Source organism: Teleopsis dalmanni, chromosome 2 (assembly GCF_002237135.1).
Source record: "Teleopsis dalmanni isolate 2A chromosome 2, ASM223713v2, whole genome shotgun sequence".
Classification (NCBI taxonomy): domain Eukaryota; kingdom Metazoa; phylum Arthropoda; class Insecta; order Diptera; family Diopsidae; genus Teleopsis; species Teleopsis dalmanni.
The window spans coordinates 198333903-198354600 of record NC_051847.1 but is presented as its reverse complement, the minus strand read 5'-3'; the positions used below and the strand labels follow the sequence as shown (position 1 = coordinate 198354600).

General features: G+C 28.0%; 2 protein-coding genes across 3 annotated transcripts; both read right to left on the bottom strand.

The window, feature by feature from the left end:
* Window positions 1–4066: 4066 nt before the first annotated feature.
* LOC119685545 lies at window positions 4067–4673 on the bottom strand. The gene is made up of 2 exons (XM_038099854.1): window positions 4421–4673; window positions 4067–4357 (listed from the first exon to the last, which is right to left on the bottom strand). The coding sequence occupies exons 1-2, from the start codon at window positions 4620–4622 to the stop codon at window positions 4107–4109; spliced, it is 453 nt and encodes a 150-aa protein (XP_037955782.1). The 5' UTR covers window positions 4623–4673; the 3' UTR covers window positions 4067–4106.
* A 1247-nt stretch (window positions 4674–5920) lies between these two features.
* On the bottom strand, window positions 5921–17896 carry LOC119683863 (xaa-Pro aminopeptidase 2-like). 2 transcript variants are annotated; one of them, XM_038097731.1, is made up of 11 exons: window positions 17838–17896; window positions 12822–13113; window positions 8633–8712; window positions 8232–8555; window positions 7827–8174; window positions 7660–7772; window positions 7333–7600; window positions 6830–7274; window positions 6703–6771; window positions 6302–6474; window positions 5921–6236 (listed from the first exon to the last, which is right to left on the bottom strand). In XM_038097731.1, exons 2-11 carry the CDS (start codon window positions 12865–12867, stop codon window positions 5985–5987), a joined length of 2118 nt encoding a protein of 705 aa, XP_037953659.1. In that variant the 5' UTR covers window positions 12868–13113; window positions 17838–17896; the 3' UTR covers window positions 5921–5984. The 2 variants fall into 2 exon arrangements, with proteins under 2 accessions (XP_037953659.1, XP_037953660.1); XM_038097732.1 differs by having other exon boundaries at window positions 12822–13103; window positions 17838–17873.
* Window positions 17897–20698: the final 2802 nt, after the last annotated feature.

Sequence of the window (20698 nt, the reverse complement as noted above, 5' to 3'; positions counted from 1 at the left end):
GTCAAAGTCTTTTATAGCTAACGCATTCTGTTTATCATATTATTTACCAACAATATTTCATAAAAATTTATATTTTTCTTATTGATTAGGCAACTAAATTATTATTTTAATTCTTATCGGGTACCTTGGTGCGCTTGTAAAAACATTACTGCAATTCTTTGACTAATACTTTCAATTATGACTAAACAATCATAATTTGCTGCAATAATATTGCATTATAATGACATCATTTGTAATGAAATGTTGTTCACGGATTGCATATAAAATTATTACTTTATGTAGTGTTGCACCCGTTATTCTAAATTCGTTTAGGATGTACTAATAATAATAATAGTAATATTTAAAAAGCCCTCGTAATTTGATAAGTATTAAAATCCAAGTACGAGTATACACAAATAAATAAATAACCTTCAACTACATATTAAAGAGATAATGCTACTGCAGAAGGTGGTAGAAGAAAATTAAGATAAGTACTGAAAGTAATGAAACCAGTATATATTATAAGACAAAGAATTCAAAACCCGAAGTAAATCATTTTGAAATAGATTGGAAAGATCTTATGAAATACCTAGGGTTAGCTTTTGACAAGACTAGAGAGATAAGGATAAAAACTGACTATGACTAGCAACATAACATTGAATAATTTTAATAATATAATACTTATGTCGAATGTGACTAATAATACTCGCTTTATAAACAATTAATTAAACCCAAACTACTTAATGGTTATATGTCTTATGTCCCCTATAAATAAACTGCAAACTTAACAGAATTTTATTTTATTATATTTAAAAAATATACAGATAAAGAATATTCAACTGTAATAATAATATAATTGTTTTATTATAAAAATAAAAAATATTTTGTATTTTATTTTACAGTATAAAAAATAAGGACTTATAAATCGATGACGTAGAAAAAAAAATCAAAGGTTAAGCTATGTAATTGTTTGATTCTTTTGATCCTCCCACTAACTCCGCATAATGCACTTTTAAAACAAGTGCAATCTATATTTCAACAGGACTTTAAAATATATTATAATTTTACCTGACTTAATATCATATTTGAATGAAGTAAGTAGATCACTCATGTGATTACAGTTATTATTGAGTGTAAGTACTTCAATCGGATTTTATCAATCACCATAAAAAAATATGGTTATTCATTAAGAACTTATAAAGAATTCTATCTAACTAAAAAATAGTTCAATACTAGTTCTCCACTAGAAATCTAGTTCTCCGCTAGAAATCTATTTCGCCACTAAACATACATTTATCTACTAGAAATGTAGTTCTTCACTAGGAATCACTGGAATCAAGGAATCCAGTAAAAATGTAGTACTCCAATAGAAATCAAGTTCTCCACTAGAAATTAAGTTCTCAAGTAGAAATCAGGTTCTCCACAAAAAATCTAATTCTCCACTAGAAATCAAGTTCTACACTAGAAATTAAGTTCTCCACTAGAAATGTAGTACTCCACTAGTAATCGAGTTCTCCACTAGATTACTCAAAAATATCACAATATCCTGAGAGACAAATTGACAAACTGACTACCAAAATGTTAAGAATTCATAGCCATATATATGCAATCGAAAACCAATACTATATATGTTTGTAAATGAAAAGTTCAGGTAATCAATATTATACAATAGTGAAAGGAATCAAAATAAGAGCAAAACCTATTTAATTGATAACAATAGAATATAGATATACTTCTTTTTTCATTCAAAAAAAAAGTTTAAAAAAATCAAATATTTGATTAATTTACTCAAGTCTGCACTTGAAGTTCTATTAGAACGAAATGCGAATTGTGACAAAGTCTTAATCAGATGTCTTATTAAAATCTGTGCAATCTATCTTAGAACAGAGACTCAAGTTTCTTAAAAGACTATAAGTATCAAAGACTTAAGTCAATAAAAATTAGGGATATAAATTTTTTACTTCATAATTTTAAATTTATTTAATTAGCAGTGTCTGTAAATTATATTTAACAATCTTTTCATGACAAATGATGTAGAAATATAGAATATTGATATTGATATTATTGGCATTGATATTATTCAGAGTCCAATTCAGTTGCTTCAGAAAAATCACTTAATTCTGGAATTTCAATTATGTTTCTATCAGTACTTTTTGGTTCAGTGTATTCTGTATGTCCGCTTGACTGACCAATATCAGCATCTGAATCTAGATCTACAGAGGGGGTTGCCAAAGATTCATTTGCTTCAGTTGAATCGAAAAATTCTCCTTGACTTGCAGATGCACCTTCAGACACTGATTCTCCTGGATTATCATCGTTCTCTGCGTCATCCGAAATTGGTAAGCTTAAGCTATGCGAGACCACCGATCTATAACTGGACCAAAATATGTTAACATAATCCTCAGATAATTGCCAGAAGGTGACATTATTTCCTGCAGCCGAGCACAATTGCATAAATTCCGGATTAAGTTCCAAGCATTGCATAGTTTTATTTTCAATATCACAAGAGATTTCGCACAAGCATTCTGTTTTATGAGAATCCCACAAACTCAATTTGTTATTAGTAGTACCTAAAAAAAACAAAGAAGAGTCCACATTAAAACATAAATCCAAAGGTAGATTTCTATCCGTTGAGAATCCAATGTATTTATTTAATGGTGTTATTTCTTTGGTGTATAAAGTTTCTACCACATCTCCATCAAGTAAAGCCACCAATTCACCATTCGGTGAAATTCTAATACATCGAAGCGTATCAAATGGTCGCGCTGGTATATACGCCAATAGAGAACCATAAGAAAAATTGCGTGTATCATATACAAAAAGACCTCTATCATTTGCTGCCATTACTGCGATGCCATCTGGATGATATGTTGCAATACCAGGTGCACAGATTTTTGCGCAACCAATTTCAGTTGTACTTCGTTCATCCCAGAGTTTTAACGTTTTATCCTGATTCGATGTTAGTATAGTATTTGCTCCTGGGTGCATCGATATTGAACGCACATCTGATTTAACGTCAATAAACACATTATAGCATTTTTCAGTAGCATAATCCAGCAATTGAATGATATTTGGTGACCTCATACTATTAAAAAACATACGATGGTAAGTATGATTGAATTCCAAGTTCGTTGCACCATTCTTACAGGGTACAACACTTGCAATCTCATTTGAGACGGCATCAAATACGTTTATATTCGATTTTGTAGAACAAGCGGCCACCATGCCGTTATCAGAGAAAGCCATAGATGTGACGTCATCGCTTAGTGGAATATTTTTCTCAATAACAAAATTAAACTCCGGCTTTCCATAATCAGTGATTTTTCTCTCCATATTTGGAATTTGTAAAATATTGAAATTTGTTAGTGAGATAAACAGTACTTTTTAAAAATCTTCACTAAGAAATTTGAGTTTATAATGAAATATGAAATTTTAATTTATCATTTGACTTTAATAATTCACTTTTAAAAGATTTTTCAGGTAAATCGAATAATTTCTGAAGAATTTGATTTGAATGTAATATATTATAATTTTATTCAAATTTTATTCTTTTAAATAAATTTTTATTAGAAAGTTCTTGGAAAACTCTATATGCTATGATTCATAACAGATGGATGGCTTTTAAATTTTAAAAAATTTCACTTGATGAATTAAATCACACTTCTCCAACTTTGTTAATCATATGGCAACATTGGATTGGATTGAGAGAAGAAGATTGATGACACAATGTATAAATGATCCAACCAATTACCCATTTACGATTAGCACAGTTCTTTTCAAATAAAATTTCGATCAAAGCATATATCCTTATAAAGGGTATATCTGGTATTAAATTTAGGTCTTTACGAAACAATAAATGATATAAAACATAAATAATTAACTGGTGCTTCAGTTCTATTTCAGCTATATATGACAATGTATAAAAAATTCTGAATTATTTAAAATAAATAATTATTTGATTAATCCAACCGTTGCTTGGTCTCTACAATTATCCATATGTCCGCATAAATAATTAATAACGCCTTTGGTATTTTAATAAACATATGCTTTTAATATAATTTATTGATTAATTTTAATAACAATATTTTAAATTTAATAAGATATTAGTGAACATAAATAAATTGCTTCTAGACTGAATATATTTCTGCAATATATTGGAAAGACATAGTATTTCTACCTCTAAGAAGCAATTCTACAAAACCATAATATATACCACCAGCTGTTATATCACAGTTAAAATATTCAGATGTCAACCAAGTATCAATTTGAATATATTCCACTTGCAAACCAGTGCCAGATTTCGGACAACGTAACTTTACTTCAACATCATGAGGATCTCTCCATTCCATTTGATCCTTTGCAGTACACATTAAATGTCCTTCAATAAAATTTTATTGCCAATATATTCTTGTAAATAATTGTATATTATTGGTTAACTTACCTGATTTCTTTTCACCTGCTGTGCAAATATAGTGATATAATCCATCTACAGATTTTGTACTTTTCTCTAAAACCTGAACTTGCATCTCCAAGCCTTCAACGTGTGAGGCTTTAGTAGTCGTTCCCTCTGTCGTATGTGCATTTATTGTGCTTATAGCCAACACTGCAATAGCTGCTAACAACAAAAACTTCATTGAAGCCATGGTTGTATTTTAAAAAAAATTTTTTAAATTTATTTAAATAATTTTTAAATATTTTAAATTTGTTTTTAAGTTAAATTTGTATTATTTAATATAATAAATATTGTTTTTTGTATAATTTAGCTGTTTGCTTTATTGATTTTATATTTAGTGTACCTCATTATATTTTTTCTGGCTCTTTTATACCAAAAATATCTTTGTTCTTAAAATTATATTTAATATTTACCAAATATACATTTTATGCAATATTGATAAAATAAAATCAATTTCCTAGAAAATTTACCTTAATCAAGTACTCATTTATGATTCATTGAAACATTATGGCATTGTACGAATTGATATATGCCTATTAAAAGCCAGCGCTCTAGATAAGGTCTTGCATATATTCCATATAAATATTTTGCGTTTATAAGTAATAAATTTTTTTATATTCATATATGTAAAGTATATCCAAATTTTTTTTAAATATTACTTTTGAAAGTAGTCAAATATTATTTAGGTACTTTTATTTCATTTGTAATAAAAAATATTTTCATGTTTTATTTCATATAACTAAGTACATATATCAGTACATTAAATTTTTTTTTTATTAATATTAAAATATAAAACCTTTCGAAACTGAAACTTTTGATAATGTGAGTTATAGTAAAAAAATTTAATACATATTGTTTAAAATTCTAAAAATTATTTAGTCAACAATTAGTTTTGGAGAAATCGTACTGCTAACTAAAGATAAGTCCCCTCCACTGATTTATAGAGTTCTGTTGGTTAATAAGTGTTTTGATGCTTAATTTGTACTGCACCACTATATATAATAATCTCTGGAACAATTGAGTCTGTACTTATGATATAAGTTCCTACTGTAGTTCTCAACATTATGCACATATTCAGCACACTTATTATTTATTATTTTTAAAAGAAATAAAAATACTTTTCTCTTAAATATTTAAGGCCATTTATTATAGTTTCAATGTATATTATATAAAACTATATTGTTTTTATTTGAACAATTTAAAAATTATTTCACAGTGCATATTTACTTGGTTTACTTAAATAAAAATGTTTAAAAGTAAACTTAATTAATAATATTAACTACAGTAATTATAATATTTTATGTATTCACACACAACATCACATATACTAAATTTATATTTGATATAAATTAACTACACTAAATATAAATATAATTTATTAATTTGGCTCCTTTTAACAAGTACTTTGTTAGTATTTCATATAATTAATTTTTTGATTAATTTAATTATTAATTTTATTTATTTCTTTTATTATAATTGTGCATTATTCATTTATTATATATATTAGTTATACATTTAAACTAACTACTTGTGAAATTAATAAAAAACTTAATCAAAGTAACCAACGAAGAAAACTTCCAAAAACAGTTAAGCCCAATAATAATGCAGGCACCGTAATAGTTAAAAAGCTACGTGTTCTTGCACCAGCTCCAGTTGCTGCTCTATATTCATCTTCGGGAAGATATTCACGTACATGTCGCGTCTTGTTCATCATCCAATAGAAGGCTAGCATATTACCTTGTCGTTTCAATTCACTACCCACATACTTCCGTATTTTTGAATTATATTCATTAAGCCAACGTTTCTAATAAAAATAAAAAAATATATACATATATATGTAGAATACAAGGAACAAAATCAGACACTTACCTCTAACGCACTCAATAATGTACCGTCAATTAATTTTGATTCATAAGGCACAAGTGTGACATCATTGAACTGTAAAAATTTTGCTCCTGAAGGATGTACACGCTTCGTGTCTAAGACTTCTAGTACATTTTTAATACGAACACCATATTCTCCTCGTTTAAAATAACCGGATTCTAAAAATTAAAACAATTTTCCATTTTTAATAATTTATATATTATAGTATACTATACTACCACTATAACTATGAGCCATAAAAATGTGAGCAAATAGAAACTAATAACAGACTCTTCAACAAAAAGGAATGTTTCAATTTATAAGCTATTTTGTTAGAACTAACACTTTTCTAGTTAATATTGCAAATAACAGTAATATTTAAAAAAATTGCATTTACTGTAACTCACCACTTGAGAAGAAATAGCCTTCCTTGAAATGAAATGGATTATCCATACCATAAGCCACAGCTATTGGTGCTGTAAAAAAGCGGCCTATGTAACATGTACTGCCTATAGTAATAAAGACTCAACTTACGTTCTTCTACTGCACCATATGCGCCAATACCGTGTCCTGTCGCTTGTGGATAATCAATCATCGAATCCCAAACTGGACTTCTAACCAATGTATCAACTTCAGCATATTTTATATTCGATGGAAATTTAAGCTGTGACAAGCGTAATATTCCTGCCAATACATTTGTGTATGCTCGCTTCATTTCAGCATTGGGCTCACCAAATATAAAAGTTCTTGCCACATCTGTAGTGCCTTCAAAATATTGACCGCCAGATTCAATGACTAACATACTTTGATCGGTCACTTCAATATCTGTGATATTGCTTGATATATAATATGGATATGAGGCATGTTCTCCAAATGCTATAACAGTGCGCATCGACAGACCCTTTGAATGTGTTTGCGATAAGCGTGAACGTTCGATTTCGTATTTTATCTTTTCTTCGGACCATTGTTCAGTAAAAAACTAAGAAGATCGTTAAATCTATAAATATAATTATAGAAATAGTCAATAAATTACTTACTCGCATTTCTAAATTACTCATAGCCTCACAAATAGCAGCGCCGTCCTTGACGTGTGCCTGATGCATACCACGCTGTTCTTCCGAGTTTTTCTGTGCACGCATAAATATTATAGGGGATATATGTTCATAAACAATATGCAAAGGCATTGATGAAAATACAGCCTCTGAAGCGCCTAAATCCTGTACACAAGGCGCTGGGACTAACACACGTTTCCATATCTGCGAATATGTGCGTATATCATTCCAAACTTGATAATAATCTTTTACTCTATATAATAAAAATAAATTATTCATTTAAAATTATTATTAAATTTGTGTTGAACTTACTGTACGCATTTATCATTAAAACAGTCGGTATGTAGATGCAAATCAATGCCCAAATTAAATTTATGACGATCGACATAGAAAAATATATCGTGTTTACTTACAATCAGATAGGACTATATAGTGGAATATATTAAAAAACAATTTCATGAACTGTAAAAACTACATACCTTTACGACAGGTGTGTAAGGTATATCTCTGCCACGTATATTTAATAAATAAGCGATTTCTGTTAATGACGTTACAACCATAGCATCGCACTTATGACTTTCCAATTGTCTTCTTAATTCCGAAACTTTATCTTCCCATCTATCACCGGCATATAAGCGCTCCTGTACTGTGATTTGCATTGTAATAGGTGACGGGCGCTCAGATCCCCAAATAAGATCTACTAGATTGTTGTTAATTTTTGTCAGCTCCAAGAACTTATCTTTCAGTTCTCTTTCCCATTTTAACCACAGGTGATGTGGCACCAAATGAGGATCTGCACCTACACGTTGATCCGGATATAAGTAATACTAATAAAAATTTCAGTTATTATTTAAATTATGTTATTCAAATAATGTCTTATTTACATCTAACCAAATTGCTATGGTTGTGGTATCATTCATGCGATATATATCCCACTCACAATCCAACTCGCCATCAGCTTGTTGCACATAACGATCTTCCAACCAAAGCGCAGCGCCTTTGTGTGTGATAGCAGCAAAAGCTTTAATACCAGTAAAACCAGTCAGATACTGTAAACGTCTCTCATGTGCTGCTACTTCTTGATTCAAATGATCATCGTAAGATGGCAGTATATATGCGTCGATTTCAGGTCCTTGCAATGAAGCGCGAATTTTCATTTGCTCACGTATGGAATGCAAGCGACGACGAAATTCGCTAACAGGTTGTATCTATAAAAAATTAAATATTTGTTTTTTAATTAGATTGATATGAATAGATAAATAATTATGTGTAGATATTTTCTAACCACTTTGCCTTTGCGATATTTACAAACTTCTCTTACAAATCCTTTAGGTGGTTCAGCACTTATAGTCACAGCAAACACAGCTATAAATACAAAAAAAATATTTGTATGTATTAATCATAAAAATAAAATATTAAATTATAAATATAAAAAAATTTATGTATTATTAAATTAATCATAATTTGTTTTATCGGAATTTTAATGTAAAAACTAAATTTTAATCGGTTTCTAAGTGTTGCTCATTTGTCATATAGAAAAGATTTTTTTCTCTTACACTATAATAAATTTCTCTATTTAATATGTTCACAAGAATATTAAGATAATAATAAAACAGATTTTAAAATTAAAATAGAATTTTAATTGTATTAATTAAAAATAGCAGAAACGCGTCATATGCCTTGAATTTTCATGCAGCATTTTCCCACGATCGTAAAATGTGGAAAATTATTTTAAAGGCACTCACTTTTTGCGAATTTATTTTTATAATATAGTAGGGAATAAAAATAGCAAATAAATAGAGTATATACTGAAATGTCAACGAATTTTTTAAATATAAATTGAAAAAAGTGAAAAAAACAACTTGAAAGCGTTGAATATTTCAATGTTTGATATGACATTTAAGCCAACATAAAAGATACAAAGTTGAATGAGTGAGTGATTTCTTTATGTAGACTGAAACCACCTGTCGCGAAAAATTCACAATGAACAGGCATTTTAATTTAATTACTTAATTATATGCTTCAGTTAACAAATAAAATAAAATAATTTTTTGAAAATTTGTTTTCAAGTTGAAACTGTCTTTGATCACCAGATAGTGGGAGTCCAAAATGGTTCAAAATGGTTCAAAATGGTCCAAAACGGTCAAGTTAACAAAGTGTATAGATTATAAATCCTGATTAATACTCATACATTAGTGGCATGCATGAATGTATATAGTATGAGTAATTACAAAAATGTAAATAGACAATATCTAGTTCTGACCTTATTATGAAAATACTATGGAATAATCGTCCACTAATTAGTACAATAGACTGATTCTTAATGAGAATTATTTGGTAAACGGGGTCTATTTAACTTAAAATGAAAAAATATTTTTAATAAAGTTAAAATAGTAGATGATAACTAGCAATGTGTATCTTAATATGTCCTTGATAGTAATGTTGTTCTCAGAGTCCCTAACGGTATCAACGCAGATGCAAGCTATAAAAAACATTTGCTTGAAATTAGATTTAATGAGATTTTTACACATAGTCCCAACGAAAACCCTTTACTATAGAAGAAGGCTACTTCTCGTCCTCCACTCTAACTATTATATAATAATAATCAATTATCAGTATATCAGTATACATATTCTTTACAATATAGAATATGTGAAGAATATTGGTGTACTAAAATAATAGTAAGTTTGGCAATGGCAATAACTATTGTGTGGGTTAATCTCTATATAACATTATTCAAAAAATTGGTTCAGTCAATCGAATAGTTTCTCATTCGAACCATACGTTCGGAAATTTGATTGTATAATTTGTTAATACAGTATATTTGTCCATTATGGTCTGTCAATTTTGGCTTACGTATGTTTCTTATGAAACATGCATTCTTAATTTATTAAAAATGGATTATGTGGTGTTCTACGATAACATATAGACATTACATGTTTGCCGAATGTTCGTTTGATGGAAATACTTGACATCTGAACTTTATCTGTAGTCTTCATTTTTGATTCTTTATGAAAATGAGAATATGATCTGTTGACATCTGGATTTTTTTGAAGGTTCAATATGAAGTGAATTATATTTAGCAAATATATTGAAATATTTAGTCCTAAATGAATGTACAAGAAACTTTGCTAGAACTTTTCTTTCCAACTAAAGACTATATTTGCTTCTATAGTCTTTAGAATTATCATACCTATACATGTTTAATCTTTTGATTTTTTTTCCATTCGTTTCATACCAGATTTCATTTGTTTATTACGGACCAATCGCTGAAATCTATTTTCAATGCATTCCTAAAGTTAGTTTAACCGGATTTAAGTCCCATGTTTTTAGCTTTTGATGTTTTCTTCATTAAAAGTGCTTGGTAATAGCACAAAAAATAACTTTAACAAGTATTCAAAACGCCAAAGCCAACAACAAAAACCATTTCATTAGAGCATCTTTAAGAAGGAGAAAAAAACAGTGGTAACATTTAATAAATGTGTTGAGTAATAGAACATAGTGTTAGCTAACAGCACCAAAAATAACGGCTAACTAAAAAAAATTATCCGTTAAACTAACATTTTTAAAACATTTTTATAGAAATCTTTCGATTTAAAACTTTATTAGTTTAAAAAAGTTAAATTTAGATTCAATATATTTTATTTCATACAATCTATAGATGCTGTAAAGTAGTGATGGCAAAGCGCATGCCGAATGTTAGAATTTTTTCTTATTAAACTTTACATGCCTATAAGAGTATTTTAGTATAAGTAAATTGTCTTAAAATGCAAGTTACAGGTCCTTCCATTTTGACTATAAATGATTTTCTATTTAATGATTTCCATAGTCATAAGTACTATAATTATGGGAATATAGCGTATGCAAAACAAATTTTTGGCATTGGTTTACCAGCACTATTTTAAAGCTATGGTCAATTGGCGTTAGTTTATTAATTTTAATATCCAATTTCTAATTATATATTTTAATTAATTTAATTCTGAATACAATGATTTTCATTGAATTCAATAATGTAATTCATTTTCTGGATATAAAGTGACGATATTTTCTATGCAATGTTTCCATTCATCTGTTTATTTAAATATAATTTACTCTCTTCTATTCCGTTTTAATGATTTTCCTTGATTTAAATAATATAAATATCCGAAGGTAAAGTAATTTAAGTAAATTTTTTATTTGTATCAATACATTCTTTATTACTTCAAAATCATTTTATCTCTAATATGTTCTACTTCTAAATATAGAAAATAATTGATATTTTCTCTTATTTTCTTCTATTTTCTTCAAAAACTTGTGTTAGTACTCAAAATCATAACATCTGAACATGTTATGTTATGAAGTGACCTTTGAGCCATTCAATATTTTCTGACCACCCACAACACTTTTCGGTATCTGTACAATTCGGTAGATGACATTGCCTTCTGGCCTTTTCAATGCTTCGTTTCCGTTTAATTAATGTGAAATCTTTGAAATTGTTTGGAAAATTATTGGTCGTACGTAGTTTCGCCAAAATTAGCAACGGCAACAAAATGAAGTGCAAATGACAGTTTGTGATAAAAATGTCTGATGACAGACATAATTGTTTGATTTATCAGTAAAGCAAAAATATATTTCGAAAAATCATCAAGCAGAAGAAGAAATTTCTTTCTATTCAATTAATTAGTTGAATTTTCCGCCACATACTGTTGCGTTCAGCAGAATCTTGAGATATCTGGATATAAAAGAATTATTGTTCATCATTGTTAGGGTATATGACATGTTTTGTCAGCGCCGCGACATGCTAAGCATACGTCTTGGAATTCTAAATTCTAAATAAAAAAAGTTAATCACTCATACGCCCAGCATAGGTGACGTTCGCTATACAAAAATAAAAATTATGCCAAAATTTGTTGTATTTATTGTTGTTCTTTATATTTGAGGATATAATTTTATATATTATTATCAACGTGTGGCTAATAAAAAGTGATGGCAATGTCTTTTATTTATAAAAAACGAAATTTGCGTTTTAAAAAAAAAACTTTAAAATTAAAATGAAATTAGTAAAATATTAAAAAAAAAAAATGTTATTAAATATTTTTAAGTAATTTTAAATAAAACAAAACAAATTTTTATGTTACAGCTAAAATGTTAAAAGTTTATGGCAATAATAATTTAATTTTTAATTACTTTTGATGTATAGGAAAATGTAATTAAAATTTTGGCATTCCTTGTTTTTAAATTTATGTTTAATTTTAAAAAAAAAATTAACATTAGTACTAATTTTTTTTTATTTTTTTTTTGAATTTTCTTTTAATGTAAATATTTGATTTTTGTAAATTTCAATTGAACGTCAATGAACAAAGTTATTTTTAAATAATTTTAGCCATTTGTTTTTAAAGATAGGCGCGATATATCATATCATAATTTATTTTTAATTCTATTTTCTCTTATTTTGAAATTATGTATGTAATTTTTTTTTATTAAATTTCACTTACCCAAAACGCTCAATGTTAAGCGCCAAAGCCATTTCGCTGTCGTCATTTTGCTTAATGCTTTTTAATTTTTACAGCAAATACTGCCTTTTATTTAATTTTTTCCTCTTTTTTGTTGTATTATTGTCAATATTTTTTGAGTTTTAATGTTTTGCCGATTTAATGTTTACTGCTTGCAGTTTTACTTTATAATTTCCTGGCGCATGCACACTCTACGCCCTTCCGCAATTATGCAGCGTGTAAACAAAATATTTTGTTTATGCAATTTCAACAGTTTCGAGTTTTCTGATTTGCACTTAAATTATTTGAAAAATAATTTGAAAAATTATTTTTTTGCCGGCGAAAATGCAATTTCAGTTTTTGCAGTTTTTTTCAGATATTCAACATCTGAGGTTGATCTATAAGACATAGATACTTCAGAAATTGCATTTCATGTGGTAACACATATTTTATGGCAAAGATCAGAAAATGCAAATCAAACAAAAACTGAAATAATCGTTTCTTCTTAACAGTTTATTATTCTATTATATTTTCTTAAAAGAAATGATTTTTTTTTCATTTTCCATAACACAGTGGAAGTAAACACAAGAATTACGAGTATCCGAAATAATGAAATCATTGCACTACACTATGTATGAATTAATATTATAAGAAAAATTCTAACACTGATAGCTAATAATAATAGAGATGATATATATGTACACTAACCTCATAAAAACATAGAACATACACGATTGATATACTGACGAAGTGACAACTGCAGGAATCAACAAAAATACTATAATCTATCAAATGGAAAAAGGCGCGATTAATAAGTATATCTATTAAATCATAAACATAACTAAAGAACGAAAAAATAACCAACTAGATAGACAGCCATTTATTATAAAAACAAGCCAATTATTTTTAAATAACATAGAGTATCTAGAAAATCTAAACACACTTGATCAATTAATCAGGTATGGATTCTATTGTTTCCGAAACATATAGGGACTTGCAAAAACTTAAATGGCACACAAACTGATAAAGAAAGAAACAGTAACCTTGCTTGTTGAACCAGAAATATATTTTCAAAACCATTTTTCGATAAAAAACGATCAAAAAAATGATTCCGGGATAATCTAACGAGTTTAGTCCACTTCAAATCGATTATAGATATTTATGAAGACTAATTCAATATAAGAACTATTCGATTTTAACGAACAGTAACTCAATTATCAATTATAAGTATTTATTAAGACTAAGACAATATAAAAACTGTTTAAATTTAACGAAGAGTAACTCAAGAATTAAAACAAGAATATAAAAAACACATTATAGATTGAACGTAAAACTTTAATATTATGAAATCTGAAACTTAAACAAAAAAAGAGGAAAGTGATGGATAAATGAACTGCAGTGTTACACAAACAGAAGATATAATTAAACGAAATTATAACAATCAAGGTTTATTTAAAATTCGATAAATTATAAAAATAATTCTCCTTATTGAGGATATAAAACCCCATTAGTCAATGTAAAACCATGAAGAGGGCGCATTATACCCTTAAGTTCCTATTACTATATGCCTTTCTTAATAATAATAATACCAAACTTTTTTTATGTATTCAAATTATAAATAAAAGAAAAATAATTGAACAAATTTGCATTGAACTAAAAATTATGTATTCTAATATGAATAAAATTTTAACAGTATAATAAAGAACTATAAAAACTGACATTTTATTAAATATATTTTTCACTTGCCTATTTCTCAATACCGAAATGTTCACTACGTTGTTAATCAATTTCAGTTCCTCCTATTTTCATTTATATTTTTAAAAAACTAATTAGTTATTTTCTTTTTCTATAATTTTATAAGCAGAATTTATGAGAATAAAAGACGCTGCTTAAGCAAAAGAGATATGAGGGAACACCTTCGCTCTGGAGAAGTAGTTTATTGCTTTTGAATATAATACTAACTGCATTTGATGTATAAAAAGTTACACGGAACTCAAAACTAACTTGAAAAGATATGTTACATCACGTCGAAAACTGAAAATGGATTGTTAGAGCCAACTAATAAAGTGTAACTATATTAGTAACTATCTGTTACTACAACTTTTAAATATTCTTTTAAAATGAAATAAGTGGTTTTCCTTCACTAGAACTTTATATAAAATGCATGAAATTATGAGAATGAAAGAAGATTCTCAAACAAAAATGGTGTTTGAAGCCAAATCAAGATCAAGCAAATATCAATATGGAAATTTTGAGTCATGGGTCTGACGAAATAATAAAGTACTAACGATACTGAAGCAAATGAATAAAAATCAGAGGGACTTGGAGAGGTGTGTTAAATCAGATCAAAGACCGATAATGGTAGAATAAAGTCAACTGAGAAAGTTTACATTAATAACTACTTTTCACTACAAATTTTAAAGCAAGCACGTTCTTTTAAATCTCGTATTTTCTAAGATCTGTGTGTTACTAGGTTATATTACTCAACATTGAAATGCTCTCTATGTTATTCATCAATTTTGGATCTTATTTCTATTTATATTCTTATAAATCTCTTATATACTCTTATAATTTTTAATCAACCAATTTATAAGATCTGTTTCAATTTCTTTTATATCTTTCTATCAACATAAAATGTGAGCCAGGGTCACAATGCTGTACTCCTCTGGATGTCAGTATATTCCTGTATTTTTTTTTTATTGCTATTCTACTCTATTCTTTTAAATTCTTATAAAACTACATTGGTAACTGCCTTTCGCTATTAATTTTAATTGAAATGGATATCAATACCACCTATTATCTAGACAGAGTATAGATAATAATAATAGATATTAATAGATAATAATAATAGATAATAATTATTAGTATAAAATTTTTTAAAAGGGTAGCTGATGATTTCTGCGATTTTGATAATTCTATTATCTAACATAGAATAGATTCTCATTAGATTTTGCTTAAAATAAATTTTCACAAGTACGTGTACTAAATCAAAGACAACTCAAATTTCTTATGACTAACTCAACATTAATTTAAATTAAATAGTTCGTTTAATGATGAATCTTTAACATTTATTACAAAACCTTTAGAATGAAACTTAGAATGAAACTGTAACTATTTAATAAGAAGTCAGTTCTCATTATATATAAAGTCATTTTTCATTCTATTATATTCTATTATTCTATTCTATTAAAATTCTAACTTATGCTTCAGTTAACGACAAATAATTCTTTAATTTAAAGTTTCCGCTGACTACAAAAATGGTTCTAACAACGACCTATGATAACCATTTTTGGTTTGGTGAAATCAACTCATTTTTGGTTAAAATCAATTAAATTTGTTTACAAAAATGTTCAACCTAATTTAAATTACAATTTTAATTAATCATGCGTTCACAAAAAAATTTATAAATGCTTTATAAATTGTCAAAAGTACAAACAACATCGGCCATAGTCCATCGCCTATGAAACCTTGTACGATTGTGGGTAATCAAAGATATTTTTGAAGGCAAACATTCAAGAAGATTCATAAAATTCTTTATTTTTTTATTCTAATTTCTATAAGGAATTCGGTAAGAACAAAGTTAACGTTTGCCCCAGAGAAAATTAATTAAACTATTATTATTTTTACAACGTAAATCAATTATGAAGCATTTGATTTGGAATTTAATTTATTGATTAAATTTATTGAACGCGCTGAGCTGCGAATTACTATGAGTTCTCATTGAATACAAATTTGTATCTTGACTGGGTGTTTGTTCAATGAGATTTTTTTGCTAAATCGACAAATGCTGAAAAAATTGAACGCCTGCGGGTGTTTGGCATTTGTTTCTGTCAAGTGCATAAATGCAATAAATAGAAAGTTCAGTTTCAAACAACAAGATTGAAGGAAAATTATAAGTACATACGAGTATATTGGCAATAATGCACCCACTTTAAGTAATAAATAAAATGGTTGAAGACTAAGAGAACATTGAAAATATAAGATAAAAAAATAATGCATAATTAGTTGAGCTTATTTATTTGCACATATTGCATATTCCTACTCCTATTATAGTTATTTAATATCTAACACAATATGTGTCTAACTATATCTAGTTAATATGTATACGTAGTAATTCAAAAAAATTTTAAATATTCAATAACAAAATAACAAATACTTTTTGTTTTATATATTAAATTGTAGGACTCGTATATTATTTATATATCTTTAATTGTTATATTACCAATCAATATATGACGTACAGAAACACTCGCTTAAATTGAATTTGTTACAGTTACGAATACTTAAGAATTAGTAAATTCTGAATAATAAATAAATATTAATTTATTTAATATTAATTGTATTAATAAATATAATACTATATCATGCAATAGTTTAAATATGCAAAAATAATATTTATTAAAAAATATCATTTAGAGTTTTAATAATCAAATTAAATTTAAATAAAAATTGTTATTAGACGGATTCGAATAGCAAAGAAAGGACAAAGACAAAAATTTTTTATTTTTAATTTATTGAAATTTGGCTGACCATACAACACTGTTTCGAGTATTGCCAAGTATCAAGTATTTAAATACCTTGATATATACAATATAATAAATCAACAATGAAAAATAACACAAACAATTTTTCTTTCACTTTTCCGAGCGATCTTTTTCAACAAATTTTCACGGTTACTCATACGTTGCGTAGCTGTTGTTTTATATTAAAATTCAAGCGAAATTTATTAGTTCAATGAATATCCTGTTTATAGCTAAACGTTAGTTCCGTTTAAATTTCGATGACAAAAATTTAATTTTAATTATATTTCAATAATGAAATAATTTTTATTTTTTTTTTGTTCTATATAAATTTTAAAAAATAAAAAAATTTTTAATTCAAACACACGCACTTTCGTCTTAATAAAGAATTGCTATCTCAGATATATGTTAAAGATATATGTATCGCTATTTAATTTATTTAATAAAAAAAAAGCCACAAAAAAATTAAAAATATATTCAAACATTTAATTTTTTTTACTTTTCGTCTTATTCGAAGTGTGCACAGCCGACGGACGCAACAAGCAAACTAAAAGTCTATGTTGCTATTTTTTTAAACAAAAAACCATTTAATTCATTAAAAATTAAAAAATATTCTACAAACGTTCATATTAATACGTTGGGAGCGAGAGCTTTGCCAAGATTATTTGCTTTATACAACAATACGACACACAACTAAGAAGAAGAAAAGAAGAAAATAATGGGGTTAAGAAGAAAATGAGAAAAGTGAGTGTGAGTGTGAGGTTGTTTTCCTATGAGCGGGAAAATTCATTTCAATCTTGTATGGCTAATCGCCTTTGCGTTTAGTGGTTACAGTGGTTTCTTATATGCAATTTGCATATATATTTAAGATTATAATATTTATTGTATATATATATATATAATGTGTTGTAGATAAACTGCTAAGAAACCACAAGAATACAGATTTCTTTAATTGATATACGATCAGACCATAAGATATCAAATTTATTCAATGCATATGCATATTAACATATTTCCATACGAGTATTTTGAGTATTACTGAAAGTACCGACAGATTTGATCTTGACATTGCCATTGGTATATACAATATACAATATTGGTTGCATTCAGAGTGTATAAAATAATAAATTTAATTAATAACAATTATTTTAATATTAATCAATCAACATTTAATTATTAACAACGTAAAGTACACTTATTGCATTAATAAAATAGATTTGCTTAACTGAGTGGTACGGAATATATAATTTTTATTATTTAATCAAATTTTATATATATTAAATATACTAATCTAATGTTGAGTCTTTTCCGAGTTAGCGCATCTGGGCAGTTTTACTCTTTGATAGCTGGAGGGTTTCTGCAAAATCCCACCCATCTCGCTGACTAATTTGTGTATTCCTCATAAGCTTCGTGATTATGCAATGACTGATCTAAGACCTGCGTACCGTCCCGTCTAGTTAGTGTTTACTCTAATCGGGCGGTTAGACGATTAGTGCTAAGTAAGGCAGCCTGTTGGTTTTCGCATATAGCTTCGGGGCTGTGTCCCTTATGTATTTTTGGACCGGCTCTACTCTAAGTTCTCTTAGCATGTCATTTGTGCGGAACTACCATGCCATTTTGAAGACTCTTCGGAGAGCCTGACTTTGAGTAACTTGCAGCTTCTGGACAGTAGAGTCAGCAGCTTTGCTATACGCGACACACCCATAAAGTAGTGCTGGTCTAATTATCTGGCTGTAGATCAACTTTCCGTTGTTCGCCCTAAGGTTGTTGTGTTTAAAAGGTGGTTGTAAGCATTGCGGTGTTTTTGCACAACTACTTCTTTTGACTTATATGTGCTTGTGCCAAATGAACCGCTTATCGAACGTGATTCCTAGGTATTTAATGCTGTCCTCCCAATTAATCGCGATGTCACCAACTCTCACTCTCGGTGAGTTATTCTTTTCTTGATCTTCATTTGGCTGTTAGTGAAACACAACTTAGTCAAACAAAACTATAATCCAAGGCTTTATATTGTTATGTACAGATATTGTTATAATTAAGTATAAACGCTTGTAGTATAACATTAGATTAAGTAAATATTTCTATATCCAGTGCTTTATAATATTATTATAATATATTTGATTAATTTAATAAAGTGAGTCTTATAGAGACAACCACTTCAAGTCGAAACAGGTCCTTGAGTGTTATAAGCTCCTTCAGTTACTTGTAGCTCGGAATAAGGCAAGTCCTTACTGAATTCTTGGTTACAGCGGAGTTTTGGGAAATGAACAAGCTGATGAGCTCGCCAAAACTGCATCCTTAACTGCCCTCAACCCTTTTATGGTTTAAACTGGGCCAGTACAAAACAAGGAGACAAAGTACAAAATCATCGAAGAGAGGGAAAATCATATGAGGCTGTTGGTTGGTTGAAAAAAAAAAATGTGATTTAAGGTTTATAATGGGTTTCATTACAGGTCATTATGGCCTGAAATATCACCTTCATAAACTAGTAATGCAGATTATGCTTCAAAGATGAGGAAACTACTATGCATATTCTTTGTGACTATTGAGCTTTAATAACGTATAAAAGACTCTTGTTTCATATGGAATTTCTATCACCAGAACAGATTAAAAGCTCTTCTCTAGATTTAGTTCTGGACTTTGCCCACAAAAGCTGAGTCTAAAGAAAAATCGATGCTTAAAATGGTCATTTAAACGTATTCTACTTCGATTCTACTTCGATCAGATTAGTCAGATAGTTTCAAATCTTGTGTTACTTGAATTTTTATGGAGATGTAAATGTAACTGATTAATTTTGTATCATATACAATTACCAAAATTCTTCATTTTTACAGTTCCCAATGAGTACTTTAACTGCGTTTCTGTCATCCATGATATCACCCGTCTGGTTTCATGTTTTAAAGCACACACCAACTTGAATCCACATGATTTTTGACTCCATCCCATTGAAGTTGCTAGTTAAGTTTCATTTATCTTGATCCAAGTTAACTTCAATTAAAATCCCACCCATCCCCAATCCGTTCATGTCCCTATACAATCCCCTTTCTTCTAACACTCTACCTAACTATGTCATATGCCATGTATACATATTTGTAGTTTGTTTCATGCTATGTCTCCTATATATCTCCACGGGTAAAATCTTCTGTTACAAAAGTTTTATGTGAAGAACAGCTTTATTATATAGCCTTATAACTTTGTTCGTATTCATTATTAATAAACTAGAAAGTAAAGATACGTAAATAACCACGGAATAAAGCACTGAACTAGATTTTATATTATTGTAGTCTGGTTACTAAAACTAGAAAAAAATACATTATAAAATATATAAATAATTATAGTAAAAAATATAGTAAAGTTATT